General features: G+C 49.0%; 1 protein-coding gene across 2 annotated transcripts in view; it reads right to left on the bottom strand.

Annotated features, from left to right (window-relative positions):
- The window catches only part of LOC134957290 (quinone oxidoreductase-like), a 39740-nt gene extending 22987 nt beyond the window's left edge, over positions 1-16753 (bottom strand). The window contains exons 1-3 of one of the 2 annotated variants that reach the window (XM_063939063.1): positions 16686-16753; positions 11135-11255; positions 9373-9525 (exon numbers count right to left, since the gene is read on the bottom strand). In XM_063939063.1, coding sequence (XP_063795133.1) covers positions 9373-9525; positions 11135-11245 — 264 coding nt within the window. In that variant the 5' untranslated portion in view covers positions 11246-11255; positions 16686-16753. The remainder of the gene's footprint in view (positions 1-9372; positions 9526-11134; positions 11256-16685) is intronic. The other variant, XM_063939064.1, reaches the window with a different exon arrangement.
- Between the last annotated feature and the right edge of the window lie 2336 nt (positions 16754-19089).

The raw sequence follows: 19089 nt of genomic DNA, 5'->3' as shown, positions 1-19089 counted from the left end.
AATGGGTCACTGGGACCCACAAGCTTTTTCGCTCACCGCGATCTCCCCCCCCCCCGCGCGCAATTATGCTCCTGAATGTTACTTCCTCCTCTCTGCATCATTACCAGCCCCCCCCCCTCCCGCGATTGTGCTCCCAAATGTTACCCGCTGCCTCCCCACCTTCTGCATCTTGTGCTGCCAGGGCCAGGCTGAGGAGGGTCAAGACCTCCCCTTTGCACTAAAAACACAGCAACATTAGGACCCGGGACATCCTCAATGACCATGCGCCCTCCCGCCCCCGGCTGTTGCTGCTGTGTGGCTGATCCTGACATTGAGCTGCCCTGAGCCGCTGAACAGCTGTCACACCAGCTGCAGCTAATGTACCACACTTTTCCAGTTATCTGGCTAGACACATAGCGGCTGCGGATGACAGCTGACTCCCGGGCTCCTCCCAGCCAGCTGCGCAGTGCAAGGTGGCACTAGGTGAGCACTACTGGGTGCATTGTTTGTGTGTGGTTGACATTGTGGGTTACATTGGGTGAATGCTGTATATGGGTGCCAGTGAATGACTGCTGTGTGTGGGTGACATTGGGTGACTGCTGTGTGTGAATGTGTGCGACAGTGGGTGACTCCTGTGTGAGTGACTGTACTAATTTTAAATTGCCACCATATCTGCCGTGGTGCTCCTGATTTGAGATGTCTATGTTGGGAAAGGAGCTGCATTGGATGAGAAATTGCATTGGGGAGAGGGGCTAGGGGTTAAAGAAAAAAAGGTAGTGAGAGGTGTGGGGCTGAGAGAAGGAATCAGGTAGGCAGTGGGTCAAGGATACAGGCAGGGAGTGAAACAAGCAATGAGAGGTGCGGGGAATGAGGGGGGAGTGGGGGGGGGGGGGCAGGGGTTGAGAGGGAAGAAGGAGCCGAATGGGTAGCAGGCAAAATGCGAGGAGTAAGTAAATGTGAGAGACACAGGCATTCAGACACCAAGGAGAGCAAGTGTTTTGTTTTTGGGGTGGGGGTGGGGGGTGGGTTACGCTGAAGTTTTGCCTAGGGTGCCGAGATACCTTGCACCGGCCCTGCGCACAGCACCGCAGCTGTGCGCCATTGCTCTCAGCACACTTCACACTCCGGTCACTGAGGGTGCAGGGCGCTGGGGGGGGGCGCCCTGAGACACAATAAAAAGACCTTTTTTGGCAAAAAATACATCACATATAGCTCCTGGGCTATATGGATGCATTTAACCCCTGCCAATTTTTCCATAAAAAAGCGGGAGAAAGGCCGCCGAGAAGGGGGCGGAGCCTATCTCCTCAGCACACTGGCGCCATTTTTTCCTCACAGCTCCGTTGGAGGAAGGCTCCCTGACTCTCCCCTGCAGTCCTGAACTACAGAAACAGGGTAAAACAAGAGAGGGGGGGCACTAATTTGGCAGATAAATATATATTGCAGCTATATCAGGGAAAAACACTTATATAAGGTTATCCATATATATATATATATATATATATATAGCGCTCTGGTGTGTGCTGGCAAACTCTCCCTCTGTCTCCCCAAAGGGCTAGTGGGGTCCTGTCCTCTGTCAGAGCATTCCCTGTGTGTGTGCTGTGTGTCGGTACGTTGTGTCGACATGTATGAGGAGGAAAATGGTGTGGAGGCGGAGCAATTGCCTGTGTTAGTGATGTCACCCCCTAGGGAGTCGACACCTGACTGGATGGTCTTATGGAAAGAATTACGTGATAGTGTCAGCACTTTACAAAAGACTGTTGACGACATGAGACAGCCGGCAAATCAGTTAATACCTGTCCAGGCGTCTCAAACACCGTCAGGGGCTCTAAAACGCCCGTTACCTCAGGTCGATACAGACACAGACACTGACTCCAGTGTCGACGGTGAGGAAACAAACGTATTTTCCAGTAGGGCCACACGTTACATGATCACGGCAATGAAGGAGGTTTTGAACATTTCTGATACTACAAGTACCACAAAAAAGGGTATTATGTGGGGTGTGAAAAAACTACCCGTAGTTTTTCCTGAATCAGATGAATTAAATGAAGTGTGTGATGAAGCGTGGGTTTCCCCCGATAAAAAACTGCTAATTTCTAAAAAATTATTGGCATTATACCCTTTCCCGCCAGAGGTTAGGGCACGTTGGGAAACACCCCCTAGGGTCGATAAGGCGCTCACACGCTTATCAAAACAAGTGGCGTTACCGTCTCCTGATACGGCCGCCCTCAAGGAACCAGCTGATAGGAAGCTGGAAAATATCCTAAAAAGTATATACACACATACTGGTATTATACTGCGACCAGCAATCGCCTCAGCCTGGATGTGCAGTGCTGGGGTGGCTTGGTCGGATTCCCTGACTGAAAATATTGATACCCTGGACAGGGACAATATATTATTAACTATAGAGCATTTAAAGGATGCATTTCTATATATGCGAGATGCACAGAGGGATATTTGCACTCTGGCATCAAGAGTAAGTGCGATGTCCATTTCTGCCAGAAGAGGGTTATGGACGCGACAGTGGTCAGGTGATGCGGATTCCAAACGGCATATGGAAGTATTGCCGTATAAAGGGGAGGAGTTATTTGGGGTCGGTCTATCGGACCTGGTGGCCACGGCAACGGCTGGGAAATCCACCTTTTTACCCCAGGTCACCTCTCAGCAGAAAAAGATACCGTCTTTTCAGGCTCAGTCCTTTTGTCCCCATAAGGGCAAGCGGGCAAAAGGCCACTCATATCTGCCCCGGGGCAGAGGAAGGGGAAAAAGACTGCAGCAGACAGCCTCTTCCCATGAACAGAAGCCCTCCCCCGGTTCTGCCAAGTCCTCAGCATGACGCTGGGGCCTTACAAGCGGACTCAGGCACGGTGGGGGCCCGTCTCAAGAATTTCAGCGCGCAGTGGGCTCACTCGCAAGTGGACCCCTGGATCCTGCAGGTAGTATCTCAGGGGTACAAATTGGAATTCGAGACGTCTCCCCCTCGCCGGTTCCTGAAGTCTGCTTTACCAACGTCTCCCCCCGACAGGGAGGCGGTATTGGAAGCCATTCACAAGCTGTATTCCCAGCAGGTGATAATCAAGGTACCCCTCCTACAACAGGGAAAGGGGTATTATTCCACGCTGTTTGTGGTACCGAAGCCGGACGGCTCGGTGAGACCCATTTTAAATCTGAAATCCTTGAACACTTACATAAAAAGGTTCAAGTTCAAGATGGAGTCACTCAGAGCAGTGATAGCGAACCTGGAAGAAGGGGACTATATGGTGTCTCTGGACATCAAGGATGCTTACCTCCATGTCCCAATTTGCCCTTCTCACCAAGGGTACCTCAGGTTTGTGGTACAGAACTGTCACTATCAGTTTCAGACGCTGCCGTTTGGATTGTCCACGGCACCCCGGGTCTTTACCAAGGTAATGGCCGAAATGATGATTCTTCTTCGAAGAAAAGGCGTCTTAATTATCCCTTACTTGGACGATCTCCTGATAAGGGCAAGGTCCAGAGAACAGTTAGAGGTCGGAGTAGCACTATCTCAATTAGTACTACGACAGCACGGATGGATTCTAAATATTCCAAAATCGCAGCTGATTCCGACGACACGTCTGCTGTTCCTAGGGATGATTCTGGACACAGTCCAGAAAAAGGTGTTTCTCCCGGAGGAGAAAGCCAGGGAGTTATCCAACCTAGTCAGGAACCTCCTAAGACCAGGCCAAGTGTCAGTGCATCAATGCACAAGGGTCCTGGGAAAGATGGTGGCTTCTTACGAAGCGATTCCATTCGGCAGATTCCACGCAAGAACTTTTCAGTGGGATCTGCTGGACAAATGGTCCGGATCGCATCTTCAAATGCATCAGCGGATAACCCTGTCTCCAAGGACAAGGGTGTCTCTCCTGTGGTGGTTACAGAGTGCTCATCTCCTAGAGGGCCGCAGATTCGGCATTCAGGATTGGGTCCTGGTGACCACGGATGCCAGCCTGAGAGGCTGGGGAGCAGTCACACAGGGAAAACATTTCCAGGGCTTGTGGTCAAGCATGGAAACGTCACTTCACATAAATATCCTGGAACTAAGGGCCATTTACAATGCCCTAAGTCAGGCAAGGCCTCTGCTTCAGGGTCAGCCGGTGTTGATCCAGTCGGACAACATCACGGCAGTCGCCCACGTAAACAGACAGGGCGGCACAAGAAGCAGGAGGGCAATGACGGAAGTTGCAAGGATTCTTCGCTGGGCGGAAAATCATGTGATAGCACTGTCAGCAGTGTTCATTCCGGGAGTGGACAACTGGGAAGCAGACTTCCTCAGCAGACACCATCTTCACCCGGGGGAGTGGGGACTTCACCCAGAAGTCTTTCACATGATTGTGAACCGTTGGGAAAAACCAAAAGGTGGACATGATGGCGTCCCGCCTCAACAAAAAACTGGACAGATATTGCGCCAGGTCAAGGGACCCTCAGGCAATAGCTGTGGACGCTCTGGTAACACCGTGGGTGTACCAGTCAGTATATGTGTTCCCTCCTCTGCCTCTCATACCCAAGGTACTGAGAATCATAAGAAGGAGAGGTGTAAAGACTATACTCGTGGCTCCGGATTGGCCAAGAAGGACTTGGTACCCGGAAATTCAAGAGATGCTCACGGAAGACCCGTGGCCTCTACCTCTAAGAAAGGACCTGCTCCAGCAGGGACCATGTCTGTTCCAAGACTTACCGCGGCTGCGTTTGACGGCATGGCGGTTGAACGCCGGATCCTGAAGGAAAAAGGCATTCCGGATGAAGTTATCCCTACCCTGATCAAAGCCAGGAAGGATGTAACTGTGCAACATTATCACCGTATTTGGCGTAAATATGTTGCGTGGTGCGAGGCCAAGAAGGCCCCTACAGAGGAATTTCAACTGGGTCGATTCCTGCATTTCCTGCAAACAGGACTGTCTATGGGCCTCAAATTAGGGTCCATTAAGGTTCAAATTTCGGCCCTGTCGATATTCTTCCAAAAAGAACTAGCTTCAGTTCCTGAAGTTCAGACGTTTGTCAAGGGGGTACTGCATATACAGCCTCCTTTTGTGCCTCCAGTGGCACCTTGGGATCTCAATGTAGTTTTGGGATTCCTAAAATCACATTGGTTTGAACCACTCACCACTGTGGATTTAAAATATCTCACATGGAAAGTGGTAATGCTGTTAGCCCTGGCTTCAGCCAGGCGTGTCTCAGAATTGGCGGCTTTATCCTATAAAAGCCCTTACCTAATTTTTCATACGGACAGGGCAGAATTGAGGACTCGTCCTCAATTTCTCCCTAAGGTGGTTTCAGCATTTCACTTAAACCAACCTATCGTGGTGCCTGCGGCTACTAGGGACTTGGAGGATTCCAAGTTGCTGGACGTAGTCAGGGCCCTGAAAATATATGTTTCCAGGACGGCTGGAGTCAGAAAATCTGACTCGCTGTTTATCCTGTATGCACCCAACAAGCTGGGTGCCCCTGCTTCTAAGCAGACGATTGCTCGTTGGATTTGTAGTACAATGCAGCTTGCACATTCTGTGGCAGGCCTGCCACAGCCAAAATCTGTAAAAGCCCATTCCACACGGAAAGTGGGCTCATCTTGGGCGGCTGCCCGAGGGGTCTCGGCTTTACAACTTTGCCGAGCAGCTACTTGGTCAGGGGCAAATACGTTTGCAAAATTCTACAAATTTGATACCCTGGCTGAGGAGGACCTGGAGTTCTCTCATTCGGTGCTGCAGAGTCATCCGCACTCTCCCGCCCGTTTGGGAGCTTTGGTATAATCCCCATGGTCCTTTCGGAGTCCCCAGCATCCACTAGGACGTTAGAGAAAATAAGAATTTACTTACCGATAATTCTATTTCTCATAGTCCGTAGTGGATGCTGGGCGCCCATCCCAAGTGCGGATTGTCTGCAATACTTGTACATAGTTATTGTTACAAAAATCGGGTTATTATTGTTGTGAGCCATCTTTTCAGAGGCTCCTCTGTTATCATGCTGTTAACTGGGTTCAAATCACAAGTTGTACGGTGTGATTGGTGTGGCTGGTATGAGTCTTACCCGGGATTCAAAATCCTTCCTTATTGTGTACGCTCGTCCGGGCACAGTATCCTAACTGAGGCTTGGAGGAGGGTCATAGGGGGAGGAGCCAGTGCACACCAGGTAGTCCTAAAGCTTTTACTTTTGTGCCCAGTCTCCTGCGGAGCCGCTATTCCCCATGGTCCTTTCGGAGTCCCCAGCATCCACTACGGACTATGAGAAATAGAATTATCGGTAAGTAAATTCTTATTTTTCCTCTAATGGGCAAAACCATGTGCACTGCAGGTGGGGCAGATGTAACATGTGCAGAGAGAGTTAGATTTGGGTGGGGGTATGTTCAAACAGAAATCTAAATTGCAGTGTAAAAAACAAAGCAGCCAGTATTTACCCTGCACAGAAACAATATAACCCACCCAAATCTAACTCTCTCTGCACATGTTACTTCTGCCATACCTGCAGTGCACATGGTTTTGCCCATTAGAGGAAAATGTTATTTTGCAGTCAACCTTGAATTAGGCCCACAGAACATTATACACAGATACTCCAAACAGTGTAGCATTATATTAAGACCAGGGTTGGTGGTTTCATTTTGAGTGGGGAACAAACAAAAAAAAAAAAAAAAAAACACATTATGGGGAACATTTACTAAGCAGTGATAAGAGCGGAGAAGTGAGCCAGTGGAGAAGTTGCCCATGACAACCAATCAGCACTGAAGTAACATCTATAATTTGCATACTATAAAATGATACAGACCTGTTGATTGGTTGATGGGGCAACCTCTCCACTGGCTCACTTCTCCGCTCTTATCACTGCTTAGTAAATGTCCCCCTAAGTTGGTAACTACCGTATACTAGGTATCTAGTCTTTAATACTTGCCTTAGCGCCCTTGTTAGTAGAAGCAGCCTACCCATTTGCTGGTGGCATCACCAAGGAACATCATGTCACTGGTTCCTAAGAAATGCTCCATTATAGTATTGCTGTAGAGTAGAAGGTGGCAGCTTTCACTGTAAGTCAGAAGTACCCGAGGTCTGTCCCTGGCTACTAGTGAAATAATAGGCTGCATTCTCCAGAATAATGGGTCAGTCTAACGCACAGCCTCAAATGGAGCTCATTAGGAAGAACACCACAGCTGCGCACCAAAGTACAGAGATATTCCGCCCAGCCCAATTCAAGATGCACCATGCAAAATAGATTCCATTAGAAATATAGGAGTAAACTTGATCTCCAGCTCTTCAGTGGCAGCTGCACACTATGGGGGTCATTCCGAGTTGGTCACTCGCTAGCTAGTTTTAGCAGCACTGCAAACGCATTGTCTCCGCCCACCGGGGAGTGTATGTTCGCTTAGCAGAAGTGCAAACGCTTGTGCAGCAGAGCGCCTGCAAAACCTTTTTGTGCAAAACAAGACCAGCCCTGAACTTGCTCTTCGTGTGCGTTGAATCTAACGTTGGAGGTTTGGCTTTTGACGTCACACACCCACCCAGCGTTCGCCCAACCACGCCTGCGTTTTCCCTGGCACGCCTGCGTTTTTCTAAGCACTCCCTGAAAACGGCCAGTTGACACCCAGAAATGCCCCTTTCCTGTCAATCTTCTTGCGGCCGCCAGTGCGAATGAAAGGATCGCTAGAATCTGTGCTAAACCACAATGGACATTGTACCCGTACGTCGCGCGTGCGCATTGCGATGCATACGCATGCACAGAAGTGCCGTTTTTTTAGCCTCATCGCTGCGCTGCGAACGGCAGCTTGCGATCAACTCGGAATGACCCCCTATATCACATGACGAAGGACACGTCTGAAAATAAATCCTCTAATAAGTATCATCAGCGACTAACAGAAAGTATTAGGTTCCATTGACTATATTATTTATACACTCTTAACAAAAGCTTGGAAGGGGATGTGACATTTAAGGTGGGTACATACTAGGCGACATGCTCTATGAGCTACATCACCTATTGTTTCCCCCCCCTCCCGGGCCGGGCGGTCAGTGGCAATGCATACACACTGAGCAATATGACGAACAGATCGCTCAGTGACGTCACGCAGCGGACAGGCCGTGCAGGCAGCTCTTGGAAGACAGTCCAAATTGAGCTGCATACACTGCCAACAGCGAGGGTCAGTAACGACCCGCGGGGCCACGCATCGCTTGGCGGCATACACACTTGCTGAGAAAGTGAACGGCGTTGCTCAGGAAGTTTGAAAATGAGCCTCATTTTGACTTGTTTTAAGGACATTACATCAAAGTTGGATCAGCCTTTAGTGTGTTTGTCCACTTTAATTTTGAGTGTGACTCCAAATCCAGACCTCCATGGGTTAATAAATTTGATTTCCATTGATAATTTTTGTGTGATTTTGTTGTCAGCACATTCAACTATGTAAAGAACAAAGTATTTAATAAGAATATTTCATTCATTCAAATCTAGGATGTGTTATTTTAGTGTTCCCTTTATTTTTTTGAGCAGTGTATATATATATATATATATATATATATATATATATATATATATACACACACACATACACATATATACACACAGACACACTAGTTTTACGGACCCAGCATATACTGGGTCACCTCAGTCCCCACCCCCGTGATTGGCTCCACCCAGCTCTGGAAACCCCCCCATGCAAATCCTGCATTTGCCACTGTGTCCTGTATGTGACCTTAAGCATACACGAACCTGGGAGAAGAAATATGTATGTCTGAGTCAGATTTAGATAGCAATCTCTAAGCTAGTACCGAGCAATAAAACTGGAGGATGGAAATCATTCATTCTCTATCCCTATCTATTGCAAGACAACTACGTGGAGGGAGCGTATAATCCCTTAATGTCCAGTGTCCAGGCATGAGATAGATAAAACAAAAAAGATGGGAGGGAGCAAGTGCTGCTGTGGAGGTATAACCATACTTCTCCCTCCATGTTGGGTGTTCATTTCAAATCAGCCACGAGCTGGAAATGCACCATACCTCTTAAATTGTGAAGTCCCCCACAACAGAAATGCCTAAGATCTTTTGAGTAAGTGCTAGGTTTCTAAAATGTTATTCATTTTTATTTTTTTTTGAGATTGTACACTGTATTTCCTGTCCATATTTGTAAACTTATATTTTTGCAATCATACCTTGGATTATTTTGTTTGAATTAAAATACAATTAATTTGAGCATAAGTGAGTGTGCAGTTAATAATTCTGTATGCAGGTAGCAGCAAAGGACTATCTGGTGTCAATACATTGATTTTTGTGTGTGTGTTCCTTTGCTGGTGGCAGTTACCATGTTTGATTAACCGCACATGATAAGGTAACCACAAGTTACTGGTGGTGATTCTCAGTTTGATGTATCTGAAGAATCGACCAGCCAGTTGCGACAAAGCTCATCAGTTACCTTAAATGAAGTTACGTTTTTCCCAACATCATCCACAACTCCCGCTACGTCAGAGCCAGGGGTGTACGGCAAGCTCGGCTTTATGTAAAAGAGACCAGATCTGATATAAGTTTCCACTGGATTCACCCCACAGGCGTGAACTTTGATTAAAACCTTTAAGAAAGCAAAAAACAGGCACAACTGTTAATGTAACAGAAAAGGGGTCTATTTACTAAGCCTTGGATGGAGATAAAGTACCAGCCAATCAGCAACTACCTGGCATGTCACAGACTGTTTGAAAAATGACAGTGAGGAGCTGATTGGCTGTTACTTTATCTCCGTGCACTTTATCTCCATCCAATGCTTAGTAAATAGACCCCAAAGTACCAAATCCAGTGGCCAGGGCGATCTTAACAGCAGTGTAGGCCCCTGGGCAAAGTAATGAACTGGGGCACCTACCTATCCTCCAGCGGTAGAGGTGGTGGGTGCTATCAGGGGTAGCTGTGATGTCTCGCGGGCGGTAGGGGGTGTTACATCTTCTGCTCAGCATGTAGGACCTGGAGCTGTAATTTCTGCTAATTACTCTTTTACTGCACAGATGTGGCGGGAGAGAGAACACTAAACTATAGTAGGGGGCATTGGGCTGATGGAAGGGGCCCCGGTACATGACTTCCAGGGTGGTAGGGGGTATTTAATATGCAGGGGAGAGGTGGATAGTGGAGTGGGCTTAATATTCATCATTTTCTGGTGGTGGTGGTGGTGGTGGTGGTGGGGGGGGGGGGGGGGGGCAGCTTGTTTAACTGCAGATATCTCCAGTTCCTGGAAATAGATTTCTTAGCTTTGAATGGTATACAGAAAACTAGAGAATCCCACCTTTACGGAGGTACTGGGGACTTGGGGATCAGAGTTCAGGAGCCAGAGCAATCTATCAACGAAAATATAAAACTGCATACCTAGCGTGTGGAGCTGGAGCAGGGGCCGGCTGCTGGAAGACTGATATCTCTGGTTCTGGGCATAGTAGAGACAAGCTGCCAGTAGAGACAGCTCCCCCTGTCCACCGAAAGGGGAGAGTCCCAGCTTTTGAAGTATACCCTCAGAAAATCTCTATGCCAGATAGAACCTGAGATATCTCGCTGGGAAGAGCAATTATCAGGCTTGGATGGTAACCACTGCTTTGAAGTCAGATATCTCCGGTTCCCCAGGGACGATTTTCAAAAATCTGGTACCCCTGGAAAGAGGGGATCCTCAGATATCAGCCTAGGGCCCTTAGACTCCTGGGGCCCTTGGGCAAGTGCCCATTGAGCCCATACAAAAAGATGGCCCTGCCCAGTACAGCCATGAATCAAGCATTCCGTTCACCTACATAGACAGCGGAATGACTTCATACCAGTCGCTCATAGGCAAGAGAGGTTGATGGCTTTCACATTCACCAGAAGAACCCCCCATACCCATCCAAAGCATTCCCTACCAGCACCCACCCATCAAGAGTATCAACACTCCAGCAGCACCAAACCCCCCCCAGTCAAAAGTATTCACTAGGGCACCCCAACAAACACAACACTCCCATGAAGAGCATTCCCTTACAAACACCCCACATCTCTGCATGTGGCAAATTGAGGAAAATGGAGATTGGACATTAGGAAAAGCCATTCAGTATTTGACGCAGTATGTTGAATTCATGTGGGAAGCAAAGACCTGTTGATTAAGGTGTAAATGACCATCAATGTTCAAATGCTGTGACTACGGTCTTCCCTGCAGTAACTGATAAGTAAGAGGTCTGTACCTGGCCGTCTCCTGGGGAAGGCACCAGGACATCTGGAGAGAGTTTGAGAACATCAGGGTTCCCAAATTCCTGGACACGGATAGCGCGCATGAATCTTCCCACTGATGACATGTTAGTTTATCTGCAAAACACATAATATATTTTTCTGTAGGATCAAGCGCTTATATTCACCACCTGTAGTAGATACGGTAAAAAGTGACAGGACCATTTTGTAGTTTATTCAATTCTACACCCTGGAGGTGCAATCCAAATTTTGATCCGATTGTCCGTTTGGGCGTTATCGTTCATGCAACGCAAGTCACGCATGGGTAATGACGTCATTATGTCATCCCCCTTTTCATCCCCTTAGGGGAGGTTTATAAAAAAAACTTCTAGTTTCATAATTATCCTAATTCCCACCTGCAGAATACCTGTGTTACATTTCATCTTCCTAACATATCGTGAAGTAAGAGACTTAGTGATGAGTGAGTGAGTGAGGATAGAAGGATAGATAGATAGATAGATAGATAGATAGATAGATAGATATAGATAGATATAGATAGATAGATAGGAGTCTGAAGCCCCCTAGAACGTTCCTTTAACTGGATGCAAACCCTGGAAACTTTGGTTCCCTCCCAAACACATACTTGTAGGCCAATGGATTCTACCGAACTAATGGTATATAGGTGTGCAGGTGGTCAGGCAATTAGATGAGAGTCACTGGGGCAGGTAATTGTGCGTCTCCTGCAGAACACACTGCTACTAGATAAATAATATACTAAATAGTATGACTCTTTAGGGTAGACAGGACCTGGCATTGGGGCTAATTCAGATCTGATCACTGGGCAGCGATTTTTGAACTGCTGCGATCAGATAGTCGCCACCTACAGGGGAGTATATTTCGCTGTGCAAGTGTGTGCACATATTTGTAGCAGAGCTGTACAAACTGATTTTGTGCAGTCTCTGAGCAGCCCAGGACTTACTCAGCCGCTGCGATCACTTCAGCCTGTTCAGGACCGGATTTGATGTCAGGAACCCTCCCTGTAAACGCTTGGACACGCCTGCATTTTTCCAACCACTCCCTGAAAACAGTCAGTTGCCACCCACAAACACCCTCTTCCTGTCAATCTCCTTGCGATCGCCCGTGCGAATGGATCCTTTGCACAAACCCATCGCTGAGCGGCGATCCACTTTGTACCCGTGCGACGCGCCTGCATATTGCGGTGCATATGCATGCACAGATTGTGCCTGATCGCCCGCGGGATACGGTCATTGGGTCGACACAACTTAGGTCAACACTGATTAGGTCGACAATGCTGTTAGGTCGACAGGCAATATATCGACATGTACTAGGTCGGCAGGTTAAAAGGTCGACATGAGTTTTTCACAATTTTTTTCACTTTTTTGGATTTTTTCATACTTAACAGTCCACGTGGACTACGATTGGAACAGTAAATTGTGCCGAGCGGAGCGAGGCACCGTGCCTGCGAGCCATGCGCGGGGACACGGTGCACTAATTGGGGTTCCCTGTCACTTTACGGAGAAAACAACACCAAACACAGTTAAAAAACTCAGGTCAACCTTTTTACCTGTCGACCTAACGCCCATGTTGACCTAGTGCCTGTCGACCTTCAGTGGTCGACCCAATGACTGTCAACCTAAGTGAGGTCAACTCAACGACCCATACCCACGCCTGCTGTGATCTGGTCTGAATCGGCCCCATTGTCTTTACATTTGGGGTAATAACTCTGGAAACATATAGTATAGCCCCAGCGTCACTGTGTACTGCTGCTGCCAATTCACGGATTATCCATTGGACGGTGCTGACTGGACAGCTGGCCTGGAGGAGCTGAAAGTCTACAGATCACTAAAGAGGGAACTCAGTTGTCCACGAGAATGCGGTTATTTACCGCAATCTGACTTTTCGTGGACATCCCCAAAAAATCACCATGAAAAGTGGCTGATGACAGGTTTGTGTGATTCGACCTATCCTATTCCAAATTCAGGAAAACGGGATACTTGCGATAATTCTTGCCGTAAAAACCAGCAAAAAGTGTAGGAAAGAATGATGGAATCTGCCTGTGCCCCCCCCCAAAAAGCCAAAACTAAGAAAGGAAGACAGCAGGGCCGGTTCTACACCTTGTGGCGCCCAGTGCAAAAGTTTCCACTGGCGCCCCCCCCAGTGGTAAAACAGTTAGTGCACGCCGAAGGCGCGTGCCAAAAAATAGGGGCGTGGCTTCATAGGGGAGGGGCCACAGTTATGTCCCCAGTAGTTGTGCCCCCAGTTGATACCCCCTGTAGCTGTGCCCCCAGGAGATTTGCCCCCTGTAGCTATGCCCCCAGTAGATTTGCCCCAGTAGTTGTGCCCCTTAGTAGCCACTTACAAACACACACAAAAAAAAGCAATACTTACCACTGCCCCGCTCCTGCTTCCCAACCGCTGCTGCTGCTCCGTCTGGCCGCCCGCAGCTCCTCTCTATGGCAGAGACGTCATGACGTCTCTCCCATAGCAGCGCCGCACAGACACTAGAGGTCAATAATGACCTCTAGCGTCTGACAGGTGCACCGGCTGCAGCGGACGCCCACACAGCCCACAGCATCTGCTGCAGCCGGGGATCGGGGTGCAGGTAAGCTGCGGGCGCCTGCGGGTTGACTGCGGCCGCGCCCACAGGCCGCAGCGCCCCAGGCTCAGGCACTGCTCACCCGCACCAAGAACCGCTCCTGGACAGTATAGAAGTCCATTAGTTGTCATAATAAAAATATTTCTGTTATTTCAAAATTTTCTAAAAAAGCAAACAAAATAGTACATAATTATATATAGCAAGTGTTCTTCTTTTGGCACCCCCAACCAAAAGTGCCTAATTAGTCATTCAGGGAAATGTCCCAGGGGTTCTGAACCAAGGCCCTCATTCCGAGTTGATCGCTCGCTAGCAGTTTTTAGCAGCCGTGCAAACGCTATACCGCCGCCCACTGGGAGTGTATTTTAGCTTAGCAGAAGTGCGAACTAAAGGATCGCAGAGCGGCTACAAAATAATTTTGTGCAGTTTCAGAGTAGCTCAAAACCTACTCAGCGCTTGTGATCACTTCAGACCATTCAGTTCCTGATTTGACGTCACAAACACGCCCTGCGTTCGCCCAACCACGCCTGCATTTTTCCTGGCACACCTGTGTTTTTCAGAACACTCCCTGAAAACGGTCAGTTGACACCCAGAAACGCCCACTTCATGTCAATCACTCTGCGGCCAGCAGTGCGTCTGAAAAGCTTCACTAGACCTTGTGTGAAACTACATCATTCGTTGTAATAGTACGCTGTGCATGCGCATTGCGCCGCATACGCACACAGAAGTGCCGTTTTTTTTGCCTGGTCGCTGCACAGCGAACGAATGCAGCTAGTGATCAACTCGGAATGACCCCCCAAATCGCAACAGTTTTACCTTAAAATAGGGATTTCCCCCAAGCTCATTGCCTGCACAGAGGTGGAGACGTGAAATTTGCGGTAAATCCGATGGAGAATTATCGCTGGCAATTATATCGCAGTCAATTGGATAGGGGCTTATTGCAGGTCACGAAAAATTCTGTTTTTACCATGAAAACTGATTACCGCGGCTAATTGAATTCCCCCTAAATATGTAACAGATCCGTTCATAACCCAATCCTCAATGCGTTTCAAGACAAACCAGATATAAATGCACATTTATTCAACCAAACCTACAATATCAAATATATTATATTCCAGGGAAAAAAATACTGTATATACAGTTATAAACTGCTCATAAACTGGACTCCGATCTAACAAGGTCTATTATTGTGTAGCACAAACTACATTGATCCAGATGTTCGGATATCAGGTCAGGTGGTTATCAGGTGCACAATGCCATATGGATAACGGTATACCTGTACACATCATTTGCACCAGATTAATGTAGTTGTAGTTTGCTCTTTAACAAGTCGCTGCCAGCAAACCTCATTATATCTGAGCCAGCGCAGTTTATGTAACCACCTTGTAAATGTTTTACAGACTATTCTATTATATATTTACTTTGTGGATTTGTTTGCATGTGGTGAATTTTTCGCTTGTTACCTTTGTGCGTCGCCATTTAACAGTTCTCATAAGTGGGAAAGGGTTGGTCGCTTAATTTTCCGATTACAATTACCAGCAGCTGGTCCTGTGCCACGCAGCGGGCCAGTCATCAGTATTAGAGCTGCACAGGGTGTATTGCGCCCACGAGGGCTAGTTTCTTTGTAGTACAGTCCGTTCTGCTCCAAAAGCAAATATATAGCTTTCACAAGCAAAGAATCCAAGAGATAAGGGGCCTAATTCAGAGCTGATCGTAGATGTGTGAAAAACCGCACATCTACGTTCAAAATCTCTGACGTGCGAGGGGACGTCCAGCACAGGGCTAGTCCGCCGCACCTGCCAGGCCCCCCCTCCCACCACAGAAGTGCAAAAATATTGCACAGCGGCAATGCTTTTGCACCTAACAAGGAGCTCCCTGCGAAGGCAGTCGGCTACCCGCTATGCTTTTGGCCGCAGCAGCTGTGTTGTTTGGACCACGCCCCCTCAAATGGAGCGTTGATGCCCCGTTCCCGCCCCCTCCTGCACATGTTACATCTGCCCCCCCTGCAGTGCACATGGTTTTGCCCAACTGCTAACAAAATTCCTGCTGCGATCAACTTGGAATTACCCCTATATCTAGTGTACACATCATACAATATCATTAGGAACCGGCTGATGTCAGCCAGATTCTGGGGGTAATTCTGAGTTGATCGCAGCAGCAAGTTTGCTAGCAGTTGGGCAAAACCATGTGCACTGCAGGTGGGGCAGATGTAACATGTGCAGAGTTAGATTTGGGTGGGTTATTTTGTTTCTGTGCAGGGTAAATACTGGCTGCTTTATTTTTACACTGCAATTTAGATTTCAGTTTGAACACACCCCACCCAAATCTAACTCTCTCTGCACATGTTATATCTGCTCCCCCTCAGTGCACATGGTTTTGCCCAACTGCTAACAAAATTGCTGCTGCGATCAACTCAGAATTAGGCCCTCTATGTGATATTGCATAGTGTGTACGCAGTCTACTACGATTGGCTGGCTGTCGGAATGCCGGCAGTGGGGAGAGTGCAAAAGTACCCTTTACGGGATCGCTGCGCTCGCCACGCTACGGGCACTGTGTTATTTATTCAGAATGTGGCCACTCCCCTAGTTGTGTGTGACCATGCCACCTTATGACACATGATCATGCCCATTTTTACTATCTACCACTAAGAAAGAATTTCTACTTGCACCACTGTAATAGCACTATTTATGGCATAATATTCAGGCGACCTATGCTCTGCTGCAGTGACACCCTATTATATAAACCTGGTGACCCATCTCTCATAGGGGCAGATGTACTATGCCTTTTAGAGAGGACACAAGTGGGTCAGGTCAATGATTGCTGCATTCCTGTATCCAATCAGAGACAAGAAACTTTGGAATCTCCTGCTGATGTGGCACTACAAGCCTCAGCATGCACTGACAGCCCTATGAGACTTGCTATAGCACAATGAGAAATGCAATAGTCTATGTTACCGTTACACGTGAGCTCTCAGCCTGCAGCTCCTGGTGACCCGAGCAGTGACTGCCGCCTCCGCCCGCTACTACTTATGTGCGGCCACCAGGGGGTGTGTCCTGTCCTGAAGTAACCTGACAGGTTGGCACATTAGGTCACCGAGAGTTCACTGTGTGAGACAGTTCTGTTAGCCTCCAGTCATCATTGATTATCGTAGGATTAGTAGTCTGACTGTAGCTGGACGGAATGTGACTGCTGTACCACTTCTCCCCCATGTATGATGGCAGCGGTGTCTGCAAGGTGACAGGAGCGCTATGCGCCCCTGTCCATATCGGCGCTGCTATCTAGAAGATAGCAAGCCAATAAGCGTGGGCAATGTACGAGCGGTCAGCTGTTCCGACAGCTGCAGGTAGCAATGCCCATAGACCACAGCATTGTACCTGGCTGTGGCGGCCGCTGGCTCCTCTGCGCATGTGCAGAATCTCGTTACTCACGCGAGATCCCCAGCGCATACCGGAGCCGGCGGCCACCATGGCCAGAAAGGAGACACAGCGTATCAGCACTGAGCTGATGCACTGTGTGCTCAGGGGGACATCGCCGGAACGGGGAGTTTTAACGCATCTTGTTGATGTCCCTTCCTGCTTCGCTTCGTTAATGAAGCAAAGCAGGAAGTGTTATAGAGGCACGAGGCATTCTGCTATAATACATTTACTTAAATAAGTCATCAGACGGCCTGGTGCCCATTCCAGAGACCCCTCAGGCCCGTGCACCCTCAGATCCAGGACACCCCACTACAGATACTCAGAAATCCAGTGTACCAGTATCGGCATCATTCAGGGAGAATCCACTCTAAACCGGGTGTACCCACAGACCCAGGGAACCCTCCCTCAGCCGGGTATAACCAGGGAGCCCTCCCTCAGCCGGGTGTAACCACAGACCCAGGGAACCCTCCCTCAGCCGGGTGCAACCACAGACCCAGGGAACCCTCCCACAGCCGGGTGCAACCACAGACCCAGGGAACCCTCCCTCAGCCGGGTGCAACCACAGACCCAGGGAACCCTCCCACAGCCGGGTGCAACCACAGACCCAGGGAACCCTCCTCAGCCGGGTATAACCAGGGAACCCTCCCTCAGCCGGGTATAACCAGGGAACCCTCCCTCCGCCGGGTGCAACCACAGACCCAGGGAACCCTCCCACAGCCGGGTGCAACCACAGACCCAGGGAACCCTCCCACAGCCGGGTGCAACCACAGACCCAGGGAACCCTCCCTCAGCCGGGTGCAACCACAGACCCAGGGAACCCTCCCTCAGCCGGGTGCAACCACAGACCCAGGGAACCCTCCCTCAGCCGGGTGCAACCACAGACCCAGGGAACCCTCCCTCAGCCGGGTGCAACCACAGACCCAGGGAACCCTCCCTCAGCCGGGTGCAACCACAGACCCAGGGAACCCTCCCTCAGCCGGGTGCAACCACAGACCCAGGGAACCCTCCCTCAGCCGGGTGCAACCACAGACCCAGGGAACCCTCCCTCAGCCGGGTGCAACCACAGACCCAGGGAACCCTCCCTCAGCCGGGTGCAACCACAGACCCAGGGAACCCTCCCTCAGCCGGGTGCAACCACAGACCCAGGGAACCCTCCCTCAGCCGGGTGCAACCACAGACCCAGGGAACCCTCCCTCAGCCGGGTGCAACCACAGACCCAGGGAACCTTCCCTCAGCCGGGTGCAACCACAGACCCAGGGAACCCTCCCTCAGCCGGGTGCAACCACAGACCCAGGGAACCCTCCCTCAGCCGGGTGCAACCACAGACCCAGGGAACCCTCCCTCAGCCGGGTGCAACCACAGACCCAGGGAACCCTCCCTCAGCCAGGTGCAACCACAGACCCAGAGAACCCTCCCTCAGCCAGGTGTACCCACAGACGGTAGGGGCTCCAGTGCATTGCTTTATCCAGGGCCTACAATGCTGTTAAAGACAGAAGTACTTGACCTGTGCTTTAACATGGACTGTAATGGCAGAGTTTAGGAAACAGCATACAGTTATATACAATCTTTTATGTCATACAGCGCCAAACCCCTGTATGACACTTTTACCTTACAGCAGAGTATTATCATTTTCTTGATGTCTCAACTTACAGTATTTATCCCCGGAGTGCCCCTTTTCCATCCGTGGCCCTGCTGAATATAGTGTAACTATAACCCACAGGCGGAAAGTAACATTGCTCGAGTTACTATACTTAGTGTCACATGATTTTGCCTTATTTCTATGGTGTAATCCTTATAAAACAATGCACAATTTACAGTATGCCTGCATTACAATGAAAGATGATGTATCTTGAACTGTATATAAAGAATTGTTATAAATAAATGTGAAACAATAAATTGTAAGAGAGGGAGCCTAACTCGTAGCCAATGGGATGTCCAGGAG

Source organism: Pseudophryne corroboree, chromosome 9 (genome assembly GCF_028390025.1).
Source record: "Pseudophryne corroboree isolate aPseCor3 chromosome 9, aPseCor3.hap2, whole genome shotgun sequence".
Classification (NCBI taxonomy): domain Eukaryota; kingdom Metazoa; phylum Chordata; class Amphibia; order Anura; family Myobatrachidae; genus Pseudophryne; species Pseudophryne corroboree.
The sequence above is the reverse complement of the archived record's forward strand: the minus strand, read 5'-3'. Positions and strand labels throughout refer to the sequence as shown.